Source organism: Sebastes umbrosus, chromosome 16, assembly GCF_015220745.1.
Source record: "Sebastes umbrosus isolate fSebUmb1 chromosome 16, fSebUmb1.pri, whole genome shotgun sequence".
Classification (NCBI taxonomy): domain Eukaryota; kingdom Metazoa; phylum Chordata; class Actinopteri; order Perciformes; family Sebastidae; genus Sebastes; species Sebastes umbrosus.
The window spans coordinates 24924741-24951167 of NC_051284.1; the positions used below are offsets into that span (position 1 = coordinate 24924741).

A 26427-nucleotide genomic window follows, 5' to 3' on the forward strand; every position below is an offset into this window, starting at 1 on the left:
ACCTACTCATCTCTACTTTTTTATTATTTCTCCAATTAGCTTTTATTTATTTGTTTTTTCAATAGTAATTTTTAATACGATGTAAGATATATCTTCAGCAGCTACTTTGTGAGCTTTATTGTTATTACATCTTAATTTGTGACCTAAGAACATTATTGATTTCTATTGCTAAATAAAGTTGTATTTTAAAATCCTGTTGCAGATGCAGTACTCGCTATCAGCCACACGGTGGCAGCAGTGTGATCTCTGCAGCGACGAACTGCAAGCGCATCACATCTGTCACTGACATGCACGACGCAGGAGCACTAATTACATGAAGTTTGACTTGTCTCTTTATACTTTTAACGAGGAGATTAAATAACCTTCCACCTCACATAGATTTAGTACAGTTCAGGTTATCATCTCTCCTCAAATAGCTCCCTTTTCCCCCCATGCACTTGCACAAAAAATGCCATTAATCAGTGTTATATTATGTGAAACATCCTCCTGACGTGTAGGAATTATCAGGACAAATCAGGGGCACTGCAGTGAGTGTGACCCGCTTTAGAGATGCAGTGAGGAAGATGAGGAGAAGGGGGCACCTCATGCTCAGTACAGAGAGAGAGGAAGAGAGAGGAAGAGAGGAAGAGGGAGAGAGAGAGTCAGTCCCACAGTGTTTTCTCGACAGAAGAGTCCAGTCTGGCTGCTTCAGAGGAGACACAGACCTGCTATGTCCTGAACTGCCTGGTGCAGGTAGGTAAAGTCATGCCAGATATGATGTGCTTTGCAGACACAGACAGTCTTAGCAGCGTTTTCTTATGTCTGCTCTGTTAATTAGGCTGCACCCTTTAATTGGGATGCTTGTGTGCATGGGTGCAGGTGACGATGTTGGAAATGTTGTCCTGTAAATGACACCAGCTATAGAGCTGCAGACTGAAGAGCTGCAGCTGTCAGACGGTGAAATAGAGGACTCAAATAGAGCATAGCTGTGTTTTATGGGATGCCTTCAGGCGGAAAAGTTGAAGAAAACAGTCGCAGGTTGAAATAGATGAGCTGGGAGATGCAGGCAGCTGTCCGTGGTGCTGAAACTCTAAATGTTCATCTATCATAGAGAGATAACTTTTTATCTCTTAGATTTATCATTTATTGTCTTTAAAGCTTGTCATATATGATCACTGATGATATCAAATCTTTTAGGTGTGATAATTGCATACTTTATTGCAACAGGACTCCAATAACTCTGCCTTTTTGCATGTTTTTGATGCAGCTTTTATGTCTGTTTTCAGACATTTTTGCATGATTTGTGATAGAAGATTGAGGGAGGTATTAATGTATTTCTAGATTTATGTGTTGGCCCAATGAAACAACAGTTAGACAAGTCACATTGCTTTTTATAAAAAAAAAATCTTTTCCTTTTTTTCTTTCATTTATTTTTCCTTATTTATTTTTTCTTTATTATTATTTATTAAAATGTTTTCTATTCATTTGTATTGTTATTACCATTTTTACTATTATATTTTATTATTATTTTTATTATTTTTGTATTTCTTTTATTATATAGTTTCCAGTGAATTATTTAATTGTGTTTGTCTGATATTTTTATTACCGAAACTAGTATTTGATTTAAGTTATAGTTTTGCGGCTGTTGGTTTAGTGGATTATTACTATTGTCATTATCACCTGTATTACTATTATTATTATTATTATTATTATTTTTCTTTACATTGTTGTCCCTATTCTGTCACACTTTCTGTTTGATTGAAAGGGTTATTGTGAAATATTCAGTTAATAAAAAAGATAATTCATTATTTTTATTATCGATTAATCGTGTTGCAAGTAAAATGTCAAAGGATAGTAAAAAGAATCTCCAATTTGAGAAACTGGAACGAGAGAATATTTTATATGCATTCTTAAATAATGATTCAAATGATTAATTGATTATCAAAATAGTTGCTGGTTGATTTTGTTGATCAACTCCTTTAATCATCTAAACGTTGCAGCTCTATATTACATGTGTGAAAACAGGAATTATTGCTCCATGTCTCTCACACAGGGTGACAACGCTGAAGGAGAAGCAGCTGATTTAATTTCCATTTTATCCAAACGTGGATTGATGGACCTCCATTATGGCCAAGTGGACATGATTCTGCGTTCAGCACCTGTGGCACAATGCGGAATATGATTTACCTGACATTCATAAGCATTCTGTACTTGCCCGTTCTGCTGTTTGAGGCGTATGTGTTGTCCAAAGGCAAGTATGAGAGGTCAGTGGTGCCCAGCTCTGCCTCTCGCCTGGTGGCCAGGATGGACGGGGATGTTATAATCGGTGCCCTCTTCTCTGTTCACCACCAGCCGTCAGCTGAGAAGGTGGCAGAGAGGAAATGTGGAGAAGTCCGTGAGCAGTACGGCATCCAAAGAGTGGAGGCCATGTTCCACGCCTTGGATCGGATTAACTCAGACCCGTACCTGTTACCCAACATCACCCTAGGCTGCGAGATCAGGGACTCCTGCTGGCATTCCTCGGTGGCTCTGGAGCAGAGCATCGAGTTCATACGAGACTCTCTCATCTCCATCCGGGACGACAGGGACGGCTCCAGGTGGTGCATCGAGGGGGTGCCCTCCAGTCAGCCTCCGCCAACCAAGAAGCCCATCGCCGGGGTCATCGGGCCCGGCTCCAGCTCGGTCGCTATTCAAGTTCAAAACCTTCTGCAGCTGTTCAACATCCCGCAGATCGCCTACTCTGCAACCAGTATCGACCTTAGTGACAAGACTTTATTTAAGTACTTCCTCAGGGTTGTGCCCTCAGACACTCTTCAGGCCAGGGCCCTCCTGGACATCGTCAAACGGTACAACTGGACCTATGTGTCTGCAGTGCACACAGAGGGTAAGACACATTTCTCTTACTCTAGTGTTTAGTATTGCACTTACAGAAAGCTGGGAGACTCACAAGAGACCGATTAAAAAAAGAGTTGTCAAAATTGAAGCAGCAATAACAGAAATAACCTAACTTTTAGTCCCTACTGTGGGTTAAGCTCCAATAATGGATCCTACTTTTCCCATGATGCAACTCAACAGCCTCTTTCATTAGACCCTCCCTGCCACCCCACACATCCAGTTTGTAACGCAGGCTTCCTCCAGAACCACAGACGACTTTATACAAATGTTTTCACATGCTGAGTAATACTCCTCCTGACAAGTAAACTAAACACAATATGTAAAAACAGTGGAGTTTCCCTTTAAAGCTAGCGTCGGTAGCGTTCTTCAAAAACATCTTTTGTTATATTTTCCACCGCCTGTCTTCCTGCCTGCCTGGGTTATGTCTAGAAGGTAACACCCAAGTTGCGAAATTCTCGGCATTGACCTCGAATGGTTAAGGTTAGGCGTTGACCTCGAATGGTTAAGGTTAAGCGTTGACCTTGAATGGTTAAGGTTAGGCGTTGACCTCGAATGGTTAAGGTTAGGCGTTGACCTCGAATGGTTAAGGTTAAGCGTTGACATTGAATGGTTAAAGTTAGGCATTGACCTTTAATGGTTAAGCTTAGGCATCGACATTGAATGGTTTAGGTTAGGCATTGACCTGTAATAGTTAAGGTTAGGCGTTGACCTCAAATGGTTAAGGTTGGGCTTTGACCGTGAATGGTTAAGGTTAGGCATTGGTCTCAAATGGTTAAGGTTAGGAAAGGGTTAGCGAGGCAGCAAGAGCTTTTTGCAAGTTTTGCTGTGAATGGCTAGCACTCGTTGCCCCGTTTATTTTGCACACAGGAGAAGTTTGCCTTCAGGGCTTTCTGCCAGAAAGGGTATATTTGAACCCAAACCATGAACCTAACCAAAGTAGATTTGTTGCCTAAACCTAAGGAGATTTCTGGCAGAGGCAAACTTCTCCCATGTGCTCAATTTCTGTAACCAGTGAAGTTTAACAACTTCATCGCTTCATCCTTCATCCACACACTTGACCATCTTCTGTCTACACTCTTGTCACAGTCTAGGAAAGCAATCTGCCAGTCACAACACAGTAGTAATCAGTAGCAGCCAATCACAGCACAGTAGAATCAGTATTCGGTTCATTATGATATATATTTATGTTCATAATGGTAATTGTGGGGGAGTGGCTTTGAATGGAGGCCTGAAGTGACGGACTGTCAGTGTTTTCCAGTAACGTTAAGATTTAGCGACTTTTGGAGCGAGCTAGTGCTGCAAACGTTAGCTACTTTCATTGGAAGAGAGTTGGCAACACTGGGCTGGGTTTTTCAGGTCAAATCTAGCGTTGTCTTGCTAGTTTCTCAAGATTATCAACCCTATTAATGAATCAAAAGTTATATCTTCTTGTTGTTTTTCTGTCTTGTTGAGGCAACAGCAAGGCAAACAGGAAATTAAAAACAAGTAGACAGAAGATAGAAGGTTCATCTGAGGAGCTCATGGTAGCACAGAGGCAGGAGCTCATAACCATCTCCGCTGGCTCAGTTACCGATTTAATCTGTATTGTGTTTTGGTGCAATATTGTATTTTGTCTTGTGAATGACGTTTGTAAACTGCTGTTCTAACAGCAGGGGGCTGCAGACAGTTGTGCTCTCTTCTTTTGTGAGGCTCATCTATGATATTAGTATAAATAGAAGATCGATCTCAGAGGAGGAAAGAGAAAATGGTGTCCTCTGTGCTCTTTTGTGGAGAAAGTAGAGTTCCTTTTTATGCATCAAGTCCATGAACACCAATTGCATATTACTAAGACACAAAAGACTTTTTTTCAGTTTTGCCAACAGGAGTCTTACTGCAGGAATCAGCTGCTGTTGCAACTAGAACTAAAACAATTAATAGATTATTTGATTGCCAGAAAATTAATTGGCAACTATTTTGATAACCAATTAACTGCTTGAGTAATTTTTCACGCAAAAATGACAAACATTCTCTGTTTTCAGCCTCTCATATGTGAGGATTTGCTTTTTTTTCTCTGTTTTTATACAAAGTAAGCTTAAAATATTTGGGTTTTGGACTGTTGGTCAGACAATAGCAAGCAATTTATAATGTTACCTTGAGTTTTGGGATATTTTGATGGACATATTTCAGCATTTTCTGACATTGTATAGACATTAGTGTTGTCATGATACTGGAATTTCTATCTTTGATACAATACCTTGAAAAATATCGATATTTAATACAATTTTCTGATACCACGAGGAAAAATTGACACAACATGGACGACATAGAAAGTTTAGATTTTTATTAAAAGACAAATAGTGGTGGGTGTCAACTCGCTGTCTGAGAGAACACTAATAGACAAAAACGATGAATCAATTAATTAAGGAAACAATGACCAGATTAATTGATAATGAAAATAATCGCTAGTTCCAGCCCTAGGTGCAACCTGCATTTGATTTGCATAAAATTATGTTTTCCTGTTTTGTATTTAATTATCAGTCCAGGTGGACTTACAAAAGGCCATTTTTCCCCCTCGTCTTTATGTCTCGCTTGAAAATCCACACTTTTGCATTATTTTACATAAAATCTTACATGACATTAACATTTGATTTTCTGAAAACTGCATTTTATAAGCATATAAAAGCATATAAATTATAACGTAGATTAAAATAATTAGATTCCACCCACAGTGTTGAGCAAGAGATGTGAGATGCATATACCAGCTGTTGTGATCTCATGTGTATTTCCACTGAGGGAATTTGAGACAAGTTTGTGATAAGCTGATAAAAAATGCAATCAAAGCCTGGCAAGCCTTGTTTATTTACTGTGATGAAGATCTGTGCATTATTTTGGCAATAAAATTGATGAATGCTATATATGTCAGACAGATTTCAGCCTAAATACTGAAGCTTTTTAAACTCACTCTCGAGGTTTATTATTAATGGTGTGACCTAAAAGTGTTCCCCTCGTCCTCATACTCCTGTTGAGGTCACCGTAACCCAGTTTGCTCTAGTTCTTCTGCTCTTGGTTCCATTAAAAGAAGTCTGGGGATGCATCAGGACACTTGAATGCTAAAGGAAGAGATGTTTTGTCTCAGTAAACCGTCCCTGAATAATATGATTTTTTTCTGAATACAGAGTGAACCTGTGAATCAACAACCCATTGATTCTCACCTAACAGCTCCTCTTGTGTTTCTCAGGTAACTACGGGGAGAGTGGGATGGAGGTGTTCAAAGAGCTCGCCTCTCAGGACGGCCTCTGCGTCGCCCACTCTGACAAGATCTACAGCAACGCCGGGGAGAGGCACTTTGACAGGCTGCTGAGGAAGCTGCGTGAGCGTCTGCCTAAAGCCAGAGTGGTTGTCTGCTTCTGTGAAGGCATGACGGTCCGAGGGCTGCTCATGGCCATGAGACGGCTCGGAGTAGCAGGAGAGTTCCTCCTAATTGGAAGGTTTGTTAGCAATCGTTTCCCCCCACGGGAGTTTTTGTTTTGTCTGTCAGTTTTCTTTTTTCTTTCTTTTAAGTTTTACAGTGTTAGAAGATTTTAATGGCCATGAAACTCAGTCAACACAACAACAATCAGGACAAATGAGTTAAAATAAGAAACAGAAACAGCTTTGTGTGATACATGATGGATTAATGACATTTGTGTCCATAACGAAGATAATTGTAGCTGTCAATCTCAACAATCTAGGTACATTTAGTAGCCGTTCTAGAGCTTTCAGTCATATCATGTATCTCAGTAGACGGAGGTCACTCAGTTGTTGTTTTTCTGAGCACTTTTAAGGACTTTTCATCCATTTAGTGACATTGAAAGTTCATTCTTGACCTTGGAAATAGCAGCTGACGAGGTCCATTTAGTAGCTCTTCTGAAGCGTAAAATTGTCTTGTATAATTGTACATTATATTCATTATTTTCCAGGAAAATGATTCTGAGGGAAATGCAGACATTCATTCTCCTTTTATAATATTCAGCTATGCTGTGGATGGTATAAACAAAGCTAATGTGGAGCTGAAATATGCTGTTTTCAGGTTTGTTAGAGATTGTTTTCCCACGGGGGTTTTCAGGTTTGTTTGTCTTGTTTCTTTGGATGAAACGTACACACGCCTTCAAACAAGACTTTTTTCAGGATGATGAAAGGGATTCTTTCTCTTAGTGCTGCTGTTGTTTAAAGTTTACACAGAGGGTTTTTATATTGTTTTATGGTGGCATGTTCAAATTGGCCATTTGGGTATCATCTGTGCCATTTGAAATGTTCTCAGTTAACTGTTAAACTCATTTAATTTCATTTACCTGTCACTATAGGTATTAATTCAATCTAAATACAACTGTTTTTGGCTTTGTTTTGAAAAATCAAACAATTAGACCTCTACACATGTTCCCATTCAAAGAAACCCATTGGTCTATTTGAGCAGCTCATAACTGTATTGAAGGCCGATGCCTTTATCATGAGTGCAGTAACACAAATCATCCACTAGATTTATAGTTGATACGCCCTCGAACACAACTTTTGATCACAAAATAGCAAAGGTATAAAGTGACGTATATTGTTTGTCTTCTTCGTCTGCTGGTTCAGTGAGTTTTGGTCGTAGAGTTGGAATCTTGGCTTTCATAATGACATCATTTGTGCAGGTAGCATGAAGTAGCAAAATCCCTAGCACCACAATGCGTGCATGCATGTGAGCATGTTTTTGCTGTGTCGTTTAGTTGCTTGGTGTTGGAATTGAGTTTTGTTTTGGTAAAGATTGTTATCATGAGCTTTTAGCAGAGCTCCTTCCCCCCGTTATGTGGGTATAATTCAGGATGAACATGTTGCCACATGTTTGACGTGTCCTTACTGGTATTTGTTGTGATGTGCGGAACTGCTCAGGTTTAAGAGGTTTTAAGGAAATTGTAACTCAGTCAACACAATAATGATCAGGCCAATTGAAAGTTTAAGCAAGAAACTCTCACCTGACTTGTGATTTTGTCTGTGCACTTTCTTTTTTCCTTCTTTCGGCAAGCAGTGAGCACTCCACGCCCCTCAGCGGGAAGGCTAAAAGGGAAAGAAAGCCAGAGGTTTCTGCAGGATTCAGTGTGAGACTTGTTAGTGAGGTTGCATGAAGCTTCAAACACGACACCGTCACAGACTTCTGGAGCTTCAACAGCATCCTAAAACAACAGTTTCCCTTTTGCCAGATAGAGACTACTGTTTGTGACTCGTTACACAATTTTCAGAATTTGTTTGCGGCAAAAAAGGATTTCATATTATTTGACTTCAAATAAGAAAAGATGAGAGAACTTTATTCATCCAGAGGGAATGTGTTGTGCATCAGTTGCAGAACAAAGCAGGAAAGAGTGCAAATATAAAGCGTGCATCTATTTAACTGGTTTAGAAAATCCTTGTTTAACCAAAATCTTGCAGACCTCTCAGCCAATACATGAGCATGTAATCCTTCAGCTGCAAGACCCCTGTAGTTTGTGCCTCTCAGGTATTAACTTTACATTCGAGTCACATAGCGAAACAGAAAAAGAAACACCAGTGACCTCTGAAAACCCCAGAAGAGGGTTTAACAACATTTACTGCTGTTTTAAAGGTATTTCCAGAATTCTTAAAGACTCTTCTAACCATCTAGATGAGATTTTGTCCCCTGCTTGATAAAAAACAGATTGTTGTGACTCAACAAGAACAAAGACATCTGTCCTTGCTTGTTTTGTACAAGAAAAATATATTTTGGACTTTGGAAGGTCCATTTAGGAGCTGTTCTGTAGCTTGCATTCATAGTGTAAGTGAATAATTATTGTTTAACGTTAACTCAAAATTATCACTTTTTTCTCATAACTTCAGCTATTTGTGCCTCATTTATTGACATGACCTTAATGAAGACAAATGTAGTTGACGAGACAATCTTACCACAGGGTCCATTTAGTAGCTGTTTTGGAGCTTCCAGACATATCACATGATCTTCCTCAGCAGACAGAGTTTAGATTTTCATTTTTCGGAGCACTCGAATGGCTTTAAAGTTTAGATTAAAAGTAAATGTTTGACCTTGGAAACAAAAGTTGACAAAACAATTTTACTTCAAGGTCCATTTAGTGTAGTTTAGTTTAGTATATTGTTTAATTCTATGATGAACATTATATACATTAAGGGAATATAATGGGGTAATTTATTTATATACAGTACATTTCATATGCAGTGGCAGTTCAAAGTGATTTACAAATTGCATAATAGAGAAATAAGATATATAATAATAATAACACTAATAATAATAATTTAAAAATATTAAAACTAGGGCTGGGCGATAATTCAATATGATAATTTATCGTCTTTCAATGGAATCATATTGTGATGAACTCATATATCGTGATACACAATTACCTTTTCTAAATTAATAATAACAAGTACATACTAACTCAAATTTCTCTGAAAATCTGATCAAATTCAGTTTCTTAATCTGATTACTCTGTATTTGTGTGCATGCATGTAAACATAGTCAGTGTATAACTGGAAATATTTATTTATTTTCTATCTATAATTTCGCTTGAAATTGTTATGTTCATTTTTCACTTAAGTTCTTAATTAAATAAGAAAATACTTTTCATTTGTCATTTATTTAATTCACACAGGAGTATACACAAATAGGCTTCACCATGTGGTAATTTCATAGACTATTTATTTATTGAATTACCAGAAAACATGCTGTATTGTGATATATATCGTCATCGAGATATGAAATGGATAGAATATTTTGGCCTTTCAAAATAGCGGTAATTAAAAAGTGAAATAGTGCATTTTCCAGAAAGATGATGCCATAATCCTGTGAGTATAATACGGATGTTATAATATTTCTCTCTGTTCAGGATGGATGGGATACACAAAGTTCATATGGAACCAAAATATTCTTCTTTTCCTTCTGGGAGTAGAGTTCCTCTGAAAGCAGAAGATGCTTTGAGTCAGGCTGAGTAATGAATAATGCATCCACGCAGCGAGCTCTCCTCTCCCTGTCAGATCACAGGCAGGATGGGCTAATATGGGACAGCACCTCCAGCATAAGCTGGGGAATGAGGAGTCGTGAACATCAAAGCTCATATCAGCACTTCTACCAGACATTCAGTCTTTGTGGAGTCTCAGCTCACCTCCAGTCCTGTTAGGAAGAGTCGCAGCACCTGAAACGGGGCTACCATAAAAGCTGGCTATGGTTAATTTACTGAGAACGGCTCATTAATTTGTGGCTACTTTATGCACAAAGGTGGACGAGAACGAGTCAAAACCCTCCTCCTCAACCCAAATGATGAAAGGCACTTATGAAAAAAGGGAGTTTAAACTTGTTCTCACCCCTTCCACTTGAATTTGCACGGCTGCTAAAGTCTCCACGGAAGATAAGGAGGGCGTTACTTTGTTGGAGCAGTGTGTGTGTGTGTGTTTTTTTTTTCTGGGTCAAGGAGACTACTGAAAAAGGAAAATGTTTTTTTAGAGCAATGCAGTAAGTGAACACATGCAGCCCTGTGCAATGGGCCAATTGAAAATGCCCGAGGTGCTGGTCATCAGCCATCCATCTTCTGCTGTGTGCAGGATGAAAGAAAAACAGATCCCACACATCTCAGACAACAGACAACTCATTTGATCGACTCTCAAGTGAAATGATAAAAGAATATATCAGTTTTATGATCCTGTGCTTGACAAAGATTTGACTCCTAATCTGTTTTGCTTTAAAAATATCTTCTTTTTTGTTTTATAAAACAGTTGACATGAATTCCCTCTGCTAGTAGTTTCAGTAATATCATACGACAATGCCTCCTTCCCCCAAATGAAATGATTCATTCAATGTGTGATTTGTGTTATAAATCTGTAGAGAACGGGCGTGTGTTGACGTCAGAGCTGTAGGTTTTTGGCATTCGGGGTGTTGGACTGGAGGGAGTGTGATGCTGAGAAGCAGATGGCCAGGTACTGTTGATACTGTCACACTGGACGGCCATTGTCAGTTCATTCTTGAAGTGCCAGCCAAGCTAAACGTGATATTGGCTTCAGTTATTTTGCCAAATGTTGGTTTTTGAAGGCTTGTAACAGATATATTTGTAATGTGGATGGAGTGCCATTTGTGCAATATTCAACATCTTAGAATGATTCTGTCTTGAATACAAATATTCATTATTTTGCCTCGGATTTATTTATGTCTTTGCAGGGTGGAAAGGCCTGTCAAGCATTTGAGATAACTATGCCTTTGATATTCACAGCATAAATATAGCATCAAACAACTATTTGCTATGTAAAGATAGTAATGTCTACCTGAGCAGAGAATGAAGCCGCTCTCCTTCTGTGTGTGTTGTAATGCGAGTTTCTCTGTGCTTTCTTGATATTGCGAGGCGCCTGAGCGTGCCTTTTAGTGCATGTGAGCGTGACCCATTGGCTAGCTCACGGCCCACTCTGCACTGCTCTCATACGCGGAAGTGTAGTGCCCACCCTCCGGTTTACCCCCAGGTTAACACTGTTATCCCTGTCCGCACTTTCGCCATTGTTTGCACTATTAGCACCTTTAGCTGTGAGCTGCCAGCTCAGCCGTCAACATGTTGAGAGCCATGTAGAGGCAATAGATACTGTATGCTCTGAATTTCGAATTCAAATCACAAATTTATTTAGAAACAACACAAAGAATCTGCTAGCAGCTCTGCGAGGCTGCACCTATTCACAGTGTTGCTTTAAGCTAAATGTTAACATTGTCAGTATGCTAACCTACTCACTGTGACAATGCAATGCCGGGCCCGATACCCCCGTCCCAACAATCGTCAGCAAAGCCCCAATTTTTTGATTGTTCTAAAGATTATCTTTCCAGATATTCCTCTGGTGTGAGGTATGTTAAGAGTGTTTTTTACGTTCCCCAATCAGCTCGGAAGTCCATCCTAGCCGCACAATCTCAAATCGTTAATATTAAACATGTAAAATATTTCTGATCGGATATCCTGTTGTGTGTGGGGAACCCTGAGGACAGCTGATGATGCAGTCAAGTGTGGAAGAACGAGAGCCAATTGGGAACCAAACTGACTGAAGCGGAAGGACAACCGCCGCTGTCATGACAGCCGTGACTAATACATGAGCTAATGCAAAACACAAAGCATAAAGTAGTAAGACGGACTTCAGAAATGGAGGACAAACTTGTTGATTTGTGGCAACAACACAAGTATTTATTTAACATGTCTCCATGACTTCATCCGTCCATCCTTTGTGAATTTTTAGTACAAAGTAGTACAAAAACTAACATTGCTAATTCTTCCTGCCCGTCGTCCCCCATGTTTGTGTACACCAAAGTCACGTTTGATTGCCAGATATTTTGCAATTTTTTTATTTTTTATTCAGTACTCTTGTTGTTCATGAATGAATCTGTAAGTTATTACATGAAAAGTCAAGGGATCACCAAATATATCATCATTATCGACTGGGGACCGTTTATGTCTCTGTGTGCAAAATGTAATGGAAATTCATCCAGTAGTTGTTGAGATATTCAATCTAAACCACAATGTTCCATAGAGTTGTGCTACTATCTTGAAACTAGCTGCAAATGATTCATTCATTCGCAAAGTAAATAAATAAGATCTCATTGCAGGTTTTACAACCTTTTACATGTAATTTAATTTATTCTTGTTGTCAAGCTTTTATTAGTATAACCGGACTGGCATTTGCTTTGAAGTCATTGTAGTTTTTGTGTTCATATGTTCCAGTTGTCATAGCTTATAATAATATTGTGAGTCTGCACGAGGATTTGCGTTTTGTGGCCAGAAAAATGATTTGTATTGTTTTATTATATTCAGTGTGTTGCTGCATTCTAGGGGGTCGTTTTGGTGCCAAATCATCTTTGGAACGATGCTATTTAAAATCCCCTCATATCGCCTGTTCGGCTCCTTCATTTCTCACTCATGCTAGTACAGTATCAAATATATGCATCACAGATTTCACCCCACACTGCTGAGAAATACTCAAGCTGCATTTGCAACTCAAATGAATGAAGGGTTTTTTATTGATGTCAAACAAAAGCATTTGTCTCATCAGCAGGTTCTTTTGTGAGAGGATTCAATGCAGGATTGATTTTCAAATAGGCGAGCATTTAAACTATAAATACATAACTATGACCATCGCAGAGAGAGAGAGTCTGTGGGAGCTCGTTTCTCTCGAGGGCAGATTGTGCTGCTACAGTACTAATCTGTGAATTCTCACCGGACTTGTGATTGTGTCTGTGGACTTGGAGACTTTTTTTTTTTTTTTTCTTTCGGCAAGTACAGTGAGCACTCCACGCCCCTCAGCGGGAAGGCTGAAAGGCTGAAAGGGAAACAGAGTCAGAGCAACAAAAGGGAGGAGGTTTCTGCAGGATTCAGTGAGAGGCTTGTTAGTGAGGCTGCATGTAGCTTCAAACATGAATGACACCGTCACAGACTTCTGGAGCTTCAACAGCATCCTAAAACAACAGTTTACCCTTCTACCAGATGCAGACTACTGTTTGTTTTTCATTTTTTAGAATATGTTTAAAGCAAAAGGATTTCATATTATTTGACTTCAAAGAACATGAAGATAGACCTTTATTTATCCAGAGGGAAATTGTTGTGCAGCAGTACAAAGTAGGAAAGAGTGCAAATAAAAACATCAATAAAAAGAATCCAAAATATAAACAATACCAAAAATATAAACAAGGTTAACGGTAAGGATCATAAGTTGCTCATATCTCAAGTTGCTAATAGCTGTTAGAGCTGGGTTTGGTTTCTTGTTTCTCAAAACTTCACTTTTCAGGAATTGTTAAAATCTTAACAACTATGCAGTTCTGTGCTATTTTTTCTGTCTTTTTAACTGGTTTTGAAAATCCTTTTTAAACCTAAATCTTGCAGCATGTAATCCTTCAGATGCAAGACCCCAGTTTGTGCCTCTCATGTATTAACATTATATTCGTGTCATGGAGCTAAACATCTATTTTACAGAAAAATAAATACCCAGTGACCTCTGAAAACCACAGAAAGTCATTCACAACACAGCCCACTCTCATTTCCAGGGCGTCAAATACAGAGGCTTTGTCACGGTCGTTGGCGTTTGATACCGCTGTAAGGCACCCTTGAGCGCCGGTAGGAGACACACCGGGCTTTCCATTAACTACAATGTAAACCCATCCACGGGAACAGTAAATGCACAGGGAAAGTGCTGTGGTGACATAGTTTAAAGAGTGAAAGAGACACGCATGGAGGGCGGAAGGAGAGGTGGATGGGTCCAACAAATACAAGGCTTTCATCCAGGAGACCGCTGTTTGCATCCCGTGCGTTACGTTTCAATTTCACTTCACAACCAGCTGTTCGTTCATGTCCCGTGATCACAATGTCAAGTCACATTTTCAATGTACAAAGGTAGTAACTTTAAGCCCAACCATGTTGTTTTTTTTTCCTAAACCTAACTAAGAAGTTTTCTTGCCTATACCTAAGCAAGTGTTTTTGTTTAATTCACAACATTAAGAATGTGTTTCCTGCGACCAAAAAGTGATGCATAGGGGTCTGACAAAGCGTCAGTCTATGACGAGTTGCGATGAGAATGTGTTGCACAACCCTTACCTATATTCTGAAGGTATTTCCATGCACTACATACCTAATATGTGTACTATTGTTCAACATAATTAAGTGTGAATAAACAGTAGTATGTATCTTTTAGGACGCTCTGAGCAGTAATTTACGTCGTCACTTCCTGAGAGCCTCCTTGCTGGATGGAAATGTGTTACCATGGTAACCCATACCAACCTCATGTCACCAAAACGACGATTTGTGAGAATCAAAGTCTAAAAATATATAACACCTAGCAAAGTGAAATCTTACACTTACACTTAAACTGAAGCGTTATTGACGTTACAGAGCTGTCCGTCAACGTCTGTTATGAATATTGCCATCACTACCGTATTTGCATTGTGGGATATTTATGCCACTGTAGTGTCCAGCGTTGCATACTGTAATATTTCACAGGTGATAGTATGCAATTTGCGTACATATTAAGGTTTCAGACATACTAAAACATCTCACATACTGTTTTAGTGTACTGAATAGCATGTTAGTATGGAATTTCGGAAGCAACCACAATATATCATTTCCATCTATTAGGGACCTTCTGTTTTTTTTTTAAAGGTCATCAGCTATATTTTTTCCAGAAATACAGATGTTTAGCTCTGTGCCTCAAATATAATATTAATGTATTTCCAGCAGCACTATTAGCAGTGTGCTCCTCTCTGCAGTGACGGCTGGGCCGACCGGGTCGAGGTGGTGGAGGGATACGAACAGGAGGCTGTGGGCGGCCTCACTGTGAAGCTGAAGTCTGACGAGGTCTCCTCCTTCGACGACTACTTCCTGAAGCTCAAGCTCAGCACCAACACCCGCAACCCGTGGTTCCCCGAGTTCTGGCAGTACCGCTTCCAGTGCCGCCTTCCCGGACACCCACTGGAGAACCTGAATTATGCACGAAACTGCTCAGGTAGCTAAACACTTCGTCAGGCAATTATGATGTTTCCTGCAGTTTCTTCTGGTTTACATTTTTACGCCAGCGTGCACATCAGCTTGTCTTTTTGAACTGTTCTGATGTGTGCAATGCCCGGAGGACGACGCCAAAAGGCCTCCGTAAACTGGAACACTTTCTTTAATTATGAATTAGACTGCCAGAGGGTTGAATTCTCTCTGAGTCCAATAACACATATTTCTTTCATATTGTTCATTTCTGTGACACGTGGCTTTACAGAGGATGATGATCTAGGTAAATTAAATCCTTTTCTTTTACAAAGGAACAAAATAAATGCATTAGCTTAAGTTTCTTGAAACAATGCTCAACAAGCATGTTTCCAAAACACATTTTGCTCTCACATATTCCTTTTACAAATATATCTATTGAATATATATTTACGTTTTCAATCTTAATTTACCAGGCTGATAAGATTATTGCTGCTGTTTAATCCAGTATTTCTAAAATCTTTTTTTTTTTTAAATTTAGGGCTGCAACTAACAATTATTTTCATTGTCGATTAATCTGATGATTATTTTCTCGATTAATCGATTAGTTGTTTGGTCTATAAAATGTCAATTTGGTCTAAAAAATGTCGATCAGTCTTTCCCATAGCCCAAGATGACGTCCTCAAATGTCTTGTTTTGTCCAATGTTCACTTTTAAGAAGCTGAAATCAGAGAATTTTGACTTTTTTTTTTTCTTAAAAATTACTCAAACTGATTAATCAACTATTAGAATAGTTGGCGATTGATTTAATAGTTGACAACTAATTGATTAATTGTTGCAGCTCCATTACAATTCTTTCAAATTCATCATATTGATAAACGTAAATATAAAATGATGCATGCAGCAAAAAAAAACACTTTATACTTTTATACATCTCTCAAGGTTCTTCAAATGAATTTATTTTTGCCATTGCACCTCACTTCGTGCAGTTGTTTTAATCTTTCATTCCTTTTGCAGCCTTTGCACATTATTTACTAGAATAGAGCCTCTCTTCTTTATTATGCACATACCTCAAGCTTTTATTCATTCCTACAAAGCATCACATTTTAATAGCAGTTATTAGAGCATTTATTTAAGTGGAGATAGAGTTATTGTTTGCTGTCCTGTCACTTCTATTGTTTTCATTTTATTATTGATATTTTTATTTATTTTTTTGATGTAGAACTCCAAGACGGTGAGTGAATCCCTCTGAATGGAACCATAAAGCTCCTCACTTTGGCAATATACATAGAGGTTGACTGATATTAAGGTTTAATCACATTAGTGATCGTTTAAGTAGTCTTATTCCTCTCTAAATGTTCTATTAATCTCAGTTAACCTCTAATATATGAAGCTATTGGGATGTTTTTCCGTATACTGCAGTGAGAGCCCAACAATTGATCTGCTCTCTCACCCTTTGTGGCCTTAAGTCGTACAAAACAGCCCAATAACATTTGAGTGAGATGGTAACTGGCTGATCTGGCTTGAGTTGCATGTAGCCACAGACCTATTGAAGCCACATCGCATTAGCTAACTCTTTGTTTCAGAGTCATTTGTATTCCTACTTGGACATTGAAGGTTCAGTTGTCTTGCAGCCGACTAATCCCGACGTGCAGCAGTAGGCCCTCTGCTTGCATGCTGACATCGTGACATCATTGCATCATGACTGAAGCTCACAAAGCTGTGTGAGGCGAGCGTCAAAGCCAAGGAGCTGTTAAACTAGGTCATCACCAGCAGTTCCCATTGGACGCTCACCCAGCTGCTACCCAACTGAATTTACTGTTTATGTGTTTGTTTGCGCAGGCAGTCGGTTTCCCAGCAGTCCTTTTTTTTTAACGATCATTACTTGATTTAACACAATGGATGATGCTCATAAAGCCCGTCAGCCTCGTGTATCACACGGCTAAATGTTGATTTGTCTAGTGAATCCTGTCGTTGCACAGAGAGTTTAAGGAAAAGGACAAATGTAGCAACTGACAATGTAAATGACAAATTATGTAACTAGAAAAGAGAGTGAATGTCTCTGCCAAGCCTCACAGTCCTTTGATTTTTAAATCTGCACCTGGATCTGCAGCAACTAAAACATTGTGATAGACAAACACTACAACAGAAGAGAATATAACTTTATCGTCCACACAGGAGGAAAATTGTCTTTGCTCCAGTTCATTAATACATTAAAACACACACCACATGACAACAACACTGACCGAATGCATTATATTTATTACTTGAAAATAAAATACAATATACAAAATTTAAGAAAAACACAAGAACAAAGAGACGAGAAACATCTGCCTCAACTCATAAGAAAAATAGATAATGAGAAAATAATGATGAGGGTAAAATATTTTATTTTTAGATGTTCTGCAAACAAAGAAACCTGACAATATTATCATCTCTTTTCATTTCCAATTATTATCCCCCAATAACTTCTAGAAGTGCTAACAAAAAGTAATTCAACCCGACATGTTGCTGAATAACATAAAGAGCTGTGAAATTCATTACCATTACGCATTTTGGTTTCGTATTAAATAGGGGTGTAAGAAAATATCAAGTATTACGATATTATGTTTTGTGATACTTTATCGATTCTCAAAAACTATAAAGTATTGAATTAAAAGTTTATATGCAACTCAGTCAATATTTTATTTAATTTGCTATGAGATGTCTCCTCTCTAATTAGTGCTATGATGTTGGATGTTACAGGAACTGTGATAAATGCAAACGCAGATCCAACTGTTCTGATTGCGTAAAAATTTAAACTTATTTTAATCAAATTTTCTGCATATGTTGTTGTGTTTATGCTACTGACAGTTTCCCTAAAATTTGATTTTTAAAAAATCGCAATATTGTCTTGCTCACAGTATTGCAGTATATTGAATTGTAATCCCTGTATCATCATACGTATCGTACGATTATTGCCAATATACGGCCCTAATATTAAAGTATTATTGCATTATCAATAAAATGTATTAAACCATACTACTCATAATGGCCACCTAATGTTACATACTCCCTTCTAGGGGAACATTCAGTTACAAGCTGTATCATTTTCCGTCAGATATTACATTATCAGTCGCGACATCACTCTCTACTTTCTTTGCATAAAATATGAAACAGGGATTTTTGGAGCAGATTCAGGTGACAGACCGGGTGAAGTGAACCAGAGCATCATCGTTTTCGGTCCAGACCACGTTTCACTTTGTTAGATTAAAATTCATAGACTGTGGTAATTTACTAGCATAGAGTGCTGATGTGAAAATATGCTTTACCAGCTTGATCCTTTTGTTAACAATGCTTAAATGTGCATGTGTGAATTATACTAAATTGATGATTGTACGAGGGGTTCGGGAGCAATTATTTAGAGAAAGAAAGATTTAGATAGATGTTCCTGTCCGACCAGGTGCCAAAGGAAAAAAAATGATCATCTTCAACTCCAGGAGCTGTCAAACAAACGTACCTGTTCTGTTTTACCAAAATATAACAAATGCATGGTGCAGCTCTTTGTAATAACACTAAGTTGTCATCTTACTTTAACACAAAGCAACTTAAAAGATCTGCTTACTCTGCTTCTAGCTTTGCATTACACTGAACTGATAGGGTGTGTTTGAACATCACACACTGTTTGTCTCGTTCACTCATCGTGTTTGTCTGAGGAAAAAAACAATACGAACAGAAGACATAAACACTTGAGAATAGTTGGTTTATTTTCTGTGCTTGAGGAGACACGATCTCAGTGGCACAGTATTTTAGACCAACTCTAATTGAATCCTGACTCATGAATGCAGAAATGAGTAGTCTTGCCATGGTAACAAGGTTTCTTTGAAGCCATTTTCTGAGGCTTCCAGTCCTTTTAAAGCAGTCTCCCACTGAGGCAAAGAGACGTGTAGCTATGCTGCCTGTATTCAGAGAAATAATTACAAGAATGCATCTGTGAGCACCCTATCACTCCTTTGTAATATGTTACATCACGCTAGATACACCTGTACAGAACAGCACACCTGAAATGTAGAAATTATTCTGACATCATAACATGCTACCGCTTGCAGCAATGAAGCACCTCTGTTAAGGTTTTCCCTTTAAAGATGAGTCCTCACCGTTCTCTCATGTATGGACAGGTTATGAAAGTCTGGAGGACAACTACGTTCAAGACAGCAAGATGGGCTTCGTCATCAATGCCATCTACGCCATGGCCCACGGGCTGCACGACATGCACACTGTCCTCTGCCCCGGGCACGTGGGGCTCTGTGACAACATGAAGCCCATTGATGGCAGCCACTTACTGGACTTTCTTCTCAAGGCATCCTTCACTGGTGTTTCTGGAAAGGACATATATTTCGACGAGAACGGCGACTCACCTGGGAGGTAAAACACACTTCCCTTACATTCATCTAGAAATACTCCGTAGTGGAAGACGTACTCAGATTGTTTACTACAGGAAAAGTAGCAATACCACACTGTAGAAATACTCTGTTAAACTTTTACTTAAAGGAACCGTGTCTAACATTTCAGGGGATCTATTTGCAGAAATGTAATATAATTATAACTATGTTTTCTTTAGCGTATAATCACCTGAAACTAAGAATCGTTGTGTTTTTGTTAGCTTAGAATGAGTCCTTCATATCTACATAGGGAGCAGGTCCTCTTCATGGAGTCCACCATGTTGCTCCGCCATGTTTCTACAGTAGCCCAGAACGGACAAACCAAACACTGGCTCTAGAGCAGCTATTCTCAACCACTGGGCCAGGGCCCACTGGTGGGCCTCAGAGGACCACCTAGTGGGCCGTGGAGGACCTGCTAAATGGTTACATTAACCATTTCAAAATCCGATGGCCGCTGTTCTGTCTTTCAGAGGTTGTAGCGGGCTCAGTTTTAAAGCTACCGGTATTATAGGAAACTAAAAAACCTAAAGAATCCATTGGTCCCGACCATGTCTTGCCATCTTGTTGGGAAGAAGGCTAAATAAAGCTCAAAATTATACACTGAATTTTTGCGAGGAAAAACTGGCATGGCCATTTTCAGACGGGTCTCTTGACCCCTGACCTCAAGATATCTGAATGAAAATGGGTTCAGTGGGTACCCACGAGTCTCCCCTTTACAGACATATATGTCTTGGATGCAGTGACGCAAAGTTAAGTGTTTTTTGAAACGAACAAAAATGTTGTTGGAGCCCAGTTTGTAATTTATATGGGAAGGTGGTCCTCGGAAATGTTTTTAACAATCAGAAGTGGGACTCAGGATACAGAAGGTCGAGAACCCACGCTCTAGAGAGAGACTTTCGCGTTTTTACATTGCCTTAAGGCCACCGTAGTGGCTCACGTTACCGCAGTCTTGGAAAGGGAGGATGAACGGACGGGTACTTGGTTGGTTGCAATCTGCAACCACACCACTAGATGCCGCCAAATCCTACACACTGTGCCTTGAAGTAAAAGTACAAAATTATTAGCATCAAAATATACTTAAATTCCAAAAGTAAAAGTGCTCATTTTGCAGAATAGCCCATTTCAGAATAATGTATGAGTTATGAAAATTGCCTGTATTTCATTTGAATAATCAAGAACTATTCAGACTACAATGAAAAATAGATAACAAAATATAATAATAATAAACATCATATTGTGTGCTTTAAATCTAGTATATTATTTTGTACATTTTGTTTATTTTGTCATGAGTGTAAATTTAATTACCAATAATTTATTGTTGAAGGAAACAGATTAATTTGTCGGTGAATTGAAACACTAAAACTGATATTTGCTTTTCCAAAATGATTTACAATAAATAAGTCAAATATGAATACACAGTCAGCACCCCACATTTATTATACAGCATCCCAAATAACCTTTCAAGGGCAGATGATGTTGAATTTACTCCTGTCAGTGTGTATATGATGTGCACAAAGTTATTATAGAGAACAATTAGGGCTACATGTTCACATTATTAATGTCTGCTGACTATATATTTCTTTTATTATGTCATTTTGAAGGTTGCTCTCAGTTAGTCATATCAGGGAGCATTTACATATGCAGAGTAATGGCCCTGCTGTAATGAGAAAAGCAATTGTCTGGCCACTTCAATGACACCTGCACTAAAAACTCCCATTAATAATCCTGCTGAAATGACAGAATCTGTTCGGAACATACATAGCAAATAGTTTCAGTCGCTTGTTTCCAGCTCCTTTCATCAGTGAGCTACTGAAATTGCAGTGGGGTTTTTTATTGCAAACCAGAGAGTACGAGATGAAAGACATATCAGCACCTGGCGAAATAATCCCTGAGTCACTAGTATCGATCAAGAAGCTGACAGGCCCCCTGCTGATACAATATGCTGTTTTTGTGATAAGTGGCAGTAAAGCTCGTATTATTTCCCCTTTAAGAATTGATTCAGCATCAGTTAAACCTTGTTAAGTTGTGTCCTCCTCTAACTCATGGCTTTATATGCGCTATCAGGTACGAGATTATGAACTTCCAGCATGTGGAACCGGGTGTTTATGACTACATCAACATTGGCTCCTGGCACGAGGGCTTACTCAGTCTGGATGATGAAATGATGCAGATGAACCGCAGTGACATGGTCCGCTCCGTCTGCAGCGAGCCGTGCTCCAAAGGAGAGATCAAGGTGAGGGACAAATCCTTTAGGACATACTGTCACTACACACATGTTACCTCTGAACCTCTTTGTAGTTCAGTCTTTGCATTGAAGTCACTGCGCTTTAAGCATGAGGACCACAATTCTTGTTTTAACAAATAGCTTTATTAATGAGTAATACATCATTTAATCATTTAATGCTTTATAGATCAGTATTAAGCCATTAATAAGAACACATTTGGGGTTGCCAGGCTATGAACAAACAATTTTTTTCTATATAGTAACAGTGGGCTACCTCCGCGGTCTGAGATGTTTCAAGTCTTCTTCAATACAGCATGATGTTCATTTAGTAAATGATGGTCCCATTTAGAGTCAAACAGACCATAAAGCAGGGGATGCTTTAGGGCGTGGCTACCTTGTGATTGACAGGTCGCTGGGAGTTGTCCGTGTTTTCGTGTTAGAACTTTAACCCTTTCACAGTGTGTTTTCAGTTCATCAAAGTTAATTACAACCTTTTGGTTGTCTAAAAATGTCGGTCGTATTTAGCTCAACTCTCTCATGTCACTTCTGGTTGCAAATAACCAAGATGGCGACGGACAAAATGCTCTACTCAAGGCTTCAAAACAGCAGTCCACAAACCAATGATTGACGTCATGGTGACTACATCCACTTCTTATACAGTCTATGTTTGGTAATAATTAAATTATAAATGTTGGAAATCCATTAATAACTGATAATACATTATACATGTTGTCATTAATAAAGGGTTTTAATCATCAAGTCTGCAGCTGTAAGTATTAATGAGATGTTCATTAATGGATTTTGGTTCATCTGCAGCCCTTTTCTAGAAATAGAAATGGTCAAATGATCTAACTAGTCAAAGGAAGTTATTATGAATGGTTTAAAACTGATCTATCTTTAGTTTTACTGTGTTAAAAACAAATATTTACAGACAGTGGGACTCCCTTCTACACTGAAACAAACCCTGGGTAGAGATAGGTACTGTACATATAGGAAAGTTTACATTTCTACACATGTTTTTTTGTCGACCAGGTGATCAGGAAGGGAGAAGTGAGCTGCTGCTGGATCTGTACCGACTGTAAGGACAACGAGTTCGTCCAGGACGAGTTCACATGTAAGGCCTGTGAGCTGGGCTGGTGGCCAGACGAAGAACTGGAAGGTAGGCTTGTATTCATTACTTTCCATTTACCTTCTGCTTTAAACTCTCGCCTGCTTGGAACACTGTACTGTACAAGGGCTGGTAGAGGACTTAACTAGTTTTCTTTTAGAGGAATAGTTTAATTGATTTTGGAAAATATGCTTATATGTCTTTTTTTCCTCAGAGAGTTAGATGAGAAGATTGATACCACTTTCATATCTGTTTGTTAAATATAAGGCTACAGCCAGCAGCCAGCTGGCATAGCTTAGCACAAAGACTGGAAACAACACACGGTAAAAACAACAATTTGTGGTTTTATATAACCTGGTCTCCCAACTCGTCAAATACCGTCGCTTGGTCAGTGCACCCCGGCATCGGAGACTAACGCACGGTGGCGCCCTTTAGCGACTGTATGCAACGCACCGGGCTTTCATCTAACTCCAATGTAAACCCACCCACTGCGTCAAAGCAAGTGATGTAGTATTAAGAGCGTGACAGTCCACTTAGGGCGGGTGGTAGGGGTGCTGGATGAGCCAAACAAATACAGGACAGGAGCCTGCTGTTCGTAGCCCGTGTGAAACTAGAAGTAACGTTGACTTATTTTGTCACATCAGTTGTTATTCAGTGAAGATAATGTCAACCACGACCCTTTCCTAACCCTAACTAAGTGGTTGTGTTGCCTAAACCTAACTTCCTGTGAACACGGAAGTTTATTTTGAAAGGACACTATGTATGTAATGGGCGTATATTGACACACCGTCCCTGACACGAGGGGCACTGACCAAGCGGCGGTATTTGACGAGTTTGGAGTGAGAATGTGTTGTTTTATAGGGAGTTATGTGCAACCTCTTTGGAGTCTCCACTGGTTGCCAGGCAACCGTACAATGATGACAAGACTTCAATTAGTCTCTGGTCACCAGCCAAGAAATAGTTCGGCACATAACCCCCCGCAAAATCCATTTTTTTTGTTTAGTTTTTGCACAAATTAAACAAGATGAGATTTAACATGTTGATTAGTGAACTTTCGAGGTGTTGGACGGAGCCAGGCTAGCTGTTTCCACGTTTCCTGTCTTTATGCTAAGCTAAGCTAATGGGCTGTAGCTTCATATTTACCGTACAGATACGAGAGTGATTTCAAGTTTCTGAATAAACGCATTTTCCAAAAATGTCGAACTGTTGCGTTTAATAACCAAAATATAATTTCTTTGCAGAATTCCTCCGAGCCAGTATACGCCTCATCTGATTAGAACAGAAGCGTTTGCTGTTCTGCAATTCTTTACATTTAAATTTAGATGAATTTAGGTTACTTCGGTGGCCACAGGCTGAGCTCCTGTTGCATGATTGATGCTTTCAGAGACAAGAGGAGATTCTTATTAGTGGCTCTGTAGAAAGTTAAGTTCCTCCGAGCTTTTACTCCCCTCCTCCCGCCTCACCTGTACTCTGCACAGTTTGTCCTGCTAAAAAATTTTGCAGCACTATTTCCCAAACCTGTCCTATTTTCATTGCTTTCCCATGACACCTGAGAGCCATTCATCATCTTCACCATTTCATCCGACAGCAGCCCTACTTCACTTGCCACTCTTCTGGCCCACTTTCAATGGCCTTCTGTGCTGTTCAAAGACAAGACACTTTCTTAATAGGATCATCCTGCCTCCATGCTGTTTATTTTTTTATTTTTTACCACCAAGACCTTTAGGGTACACACATAAACGAGAAAATGTGGAGCACAGGGATGACATAAAAAATTATTCTTGTGCCGTTTTCCAACCCTAATCCTCCTGCCGTTAGATAATAAATAAATAAAACAACATAAATTAGATATTGAAAGTGTGCTCTCAACATGAAGCAGAAAGGAGGTCTTATTTGGACCCATGAAAGACGCAGTGATTTACTTTGTCCTGCTGCATTGGCCCCCTCCTCTGCTGGCTGCAGCCCAGCCCGGCCATGGCTGAGTAGAAAGGGGTTTATTTATAGTTGAGCTAAAAACCTACTTTGAGACTTACTGTATTTTCTCAGGCTAAAATGTATTTGATTAATTTTGAATGTGTCCCTACAATAAAGCCTTAAACTTTTCATTTAATTCTTCTCAAAATTACTTTTTATTTAGATGATTCTTTCTCTAGATGATCAGAATTGAAACCACCGAGCTGATGCTGAAATGATTAAAGTTTTATGAGGTGCTTTTAGTGTATTTTAGCTGTGTTTATATTGTCATGTTTTTATCCTTTTCAGGCTGTGAGCAGATTCCCCTACGCTACCTAGAGTGGAGCAATCCAGAGTCCATTATCCAGGTGGTTTTCTCCTGCCTGGGCATCCTGGTCACGTCTTTTGTTGCCTTCATCTTTGTCTTGTATCGTGACACGCCTGTGGTCAAGTCCTCAAGCCGGGAGCTCTGCTACATAATCCTCGCGGGGATCTTCCTAGGCTATCTGTGTCCTTTCACCCTCATCGCCCGTCCCACCGTGGCCTCCTGCTACCTCCAGAGGCTGCTTGTCGGACTCTCAGCCGCCATGTGCTACTCCGCCCTGGTGACCAAAACCAACCGCATCGCCCGTATTCTGGCGGGCAGCAAGAAGAAGATTTGCACTAGGAAACCGAGGTTCATGAGCGCTTGGGCTCAACTGGTCATTGCCTCCATCCTGATCGGTGCCCAGCTCACCTTGGAGATTACCCTCATCGTCATGGAGCCTCCTGAACCCATCAAATCCTACCCCAGCATCAGAGAAGTCTTCCTCATCTGCAACACTAGCAACGTGGGTGTTGTGGCCCCTCTGGGCTACAACGGCTTGCTCATCATGAGCTGCACTTATTACGCCTTCAAGACGCGCAACGTCCCGGCAAATTTCAACGAAGCCAAATACATTGCCTTCACCATGTACACCACGTGTATAATATGGCTGGCGTTTGTGCCGATCTACTTTGGCAGCAACTACAAGATCATCACCACGTCTTTCTCTGTGAGCCTCAGTGTGACTGTAGCGTTGGGCTGTATGTTCAGCCCAAAGATGTACATCATCATTGCCAAACCTGAGCGAAACGTGCGCAGCGCGTTCACCACCTCTGATGCCATTCGCATGCACGTCGGCGATGGCAAAATTGCCTGCCGAAGCAACAGCCTGCTCAACATGTTCAAGAGGAAGAAGAACACTGGAAACGGCAGGTAGGTTCAGTAATTGCGTCTGAGAGTCCTGCTCCTGAGGCACCTCAGGGATGCTGGTTTTACTGTAATTCCCTCTCAAAGGGAACCTGATGTTTTACTGTATTTACTTTCATAGGGACACCTGTTGTAAAGTGTGACGGATATAGGTCAGTGCTCAATTC

At 39.5% G+C, this 26427-nt stretch overlaps 1 protein-coding gene across 2 annotated transcripts in view; it reads left to right on the forward strand.

The window, feature by feature from the left end:
- The window catches only part of grm1b (glutamate receptor, metabotropic 1b), a 34514-nt gene that overhangs the window by 5434 nt on the left and 2653 nt on the right, over positions 1-26427 (forward strand). The window contains exons 2-10 of one of the 2 annotated variants that reach the window (XM_037796210.1): positions 203-732; positions 2033-2863; positions 6092-6341; positions 15119-15354; positions 16546-16557; positions 19481-19727; positions 21809-21977; positions 23001-23127; positions 25339-26266. In XM_037796210.1, the coding sequence (XP_037652138.1) occupies positions 2149-2863; positions 6092-6341; positions 15119-15354; positions 16546-16557; positions 19481-19727; positions 21809-21977; positions 23001-23127; positions 25339-26266 (2684 nt within the window). In that variant the 5' untranslated portion in view covers positions 203-732; positions 2033-2148. The remainder of the gene's footprint in view (positions 1-202; positions 733-2032; positions 2864-6091; positions 6342-15118; positions 15355-16545; positions 16558-19480; positions 19728-21808; positions 21978-23000; positions 23128-25338; positions 26267-26427) is intronic. The other variant, XM_037796211.1, reaches the window with a different exon arrangement.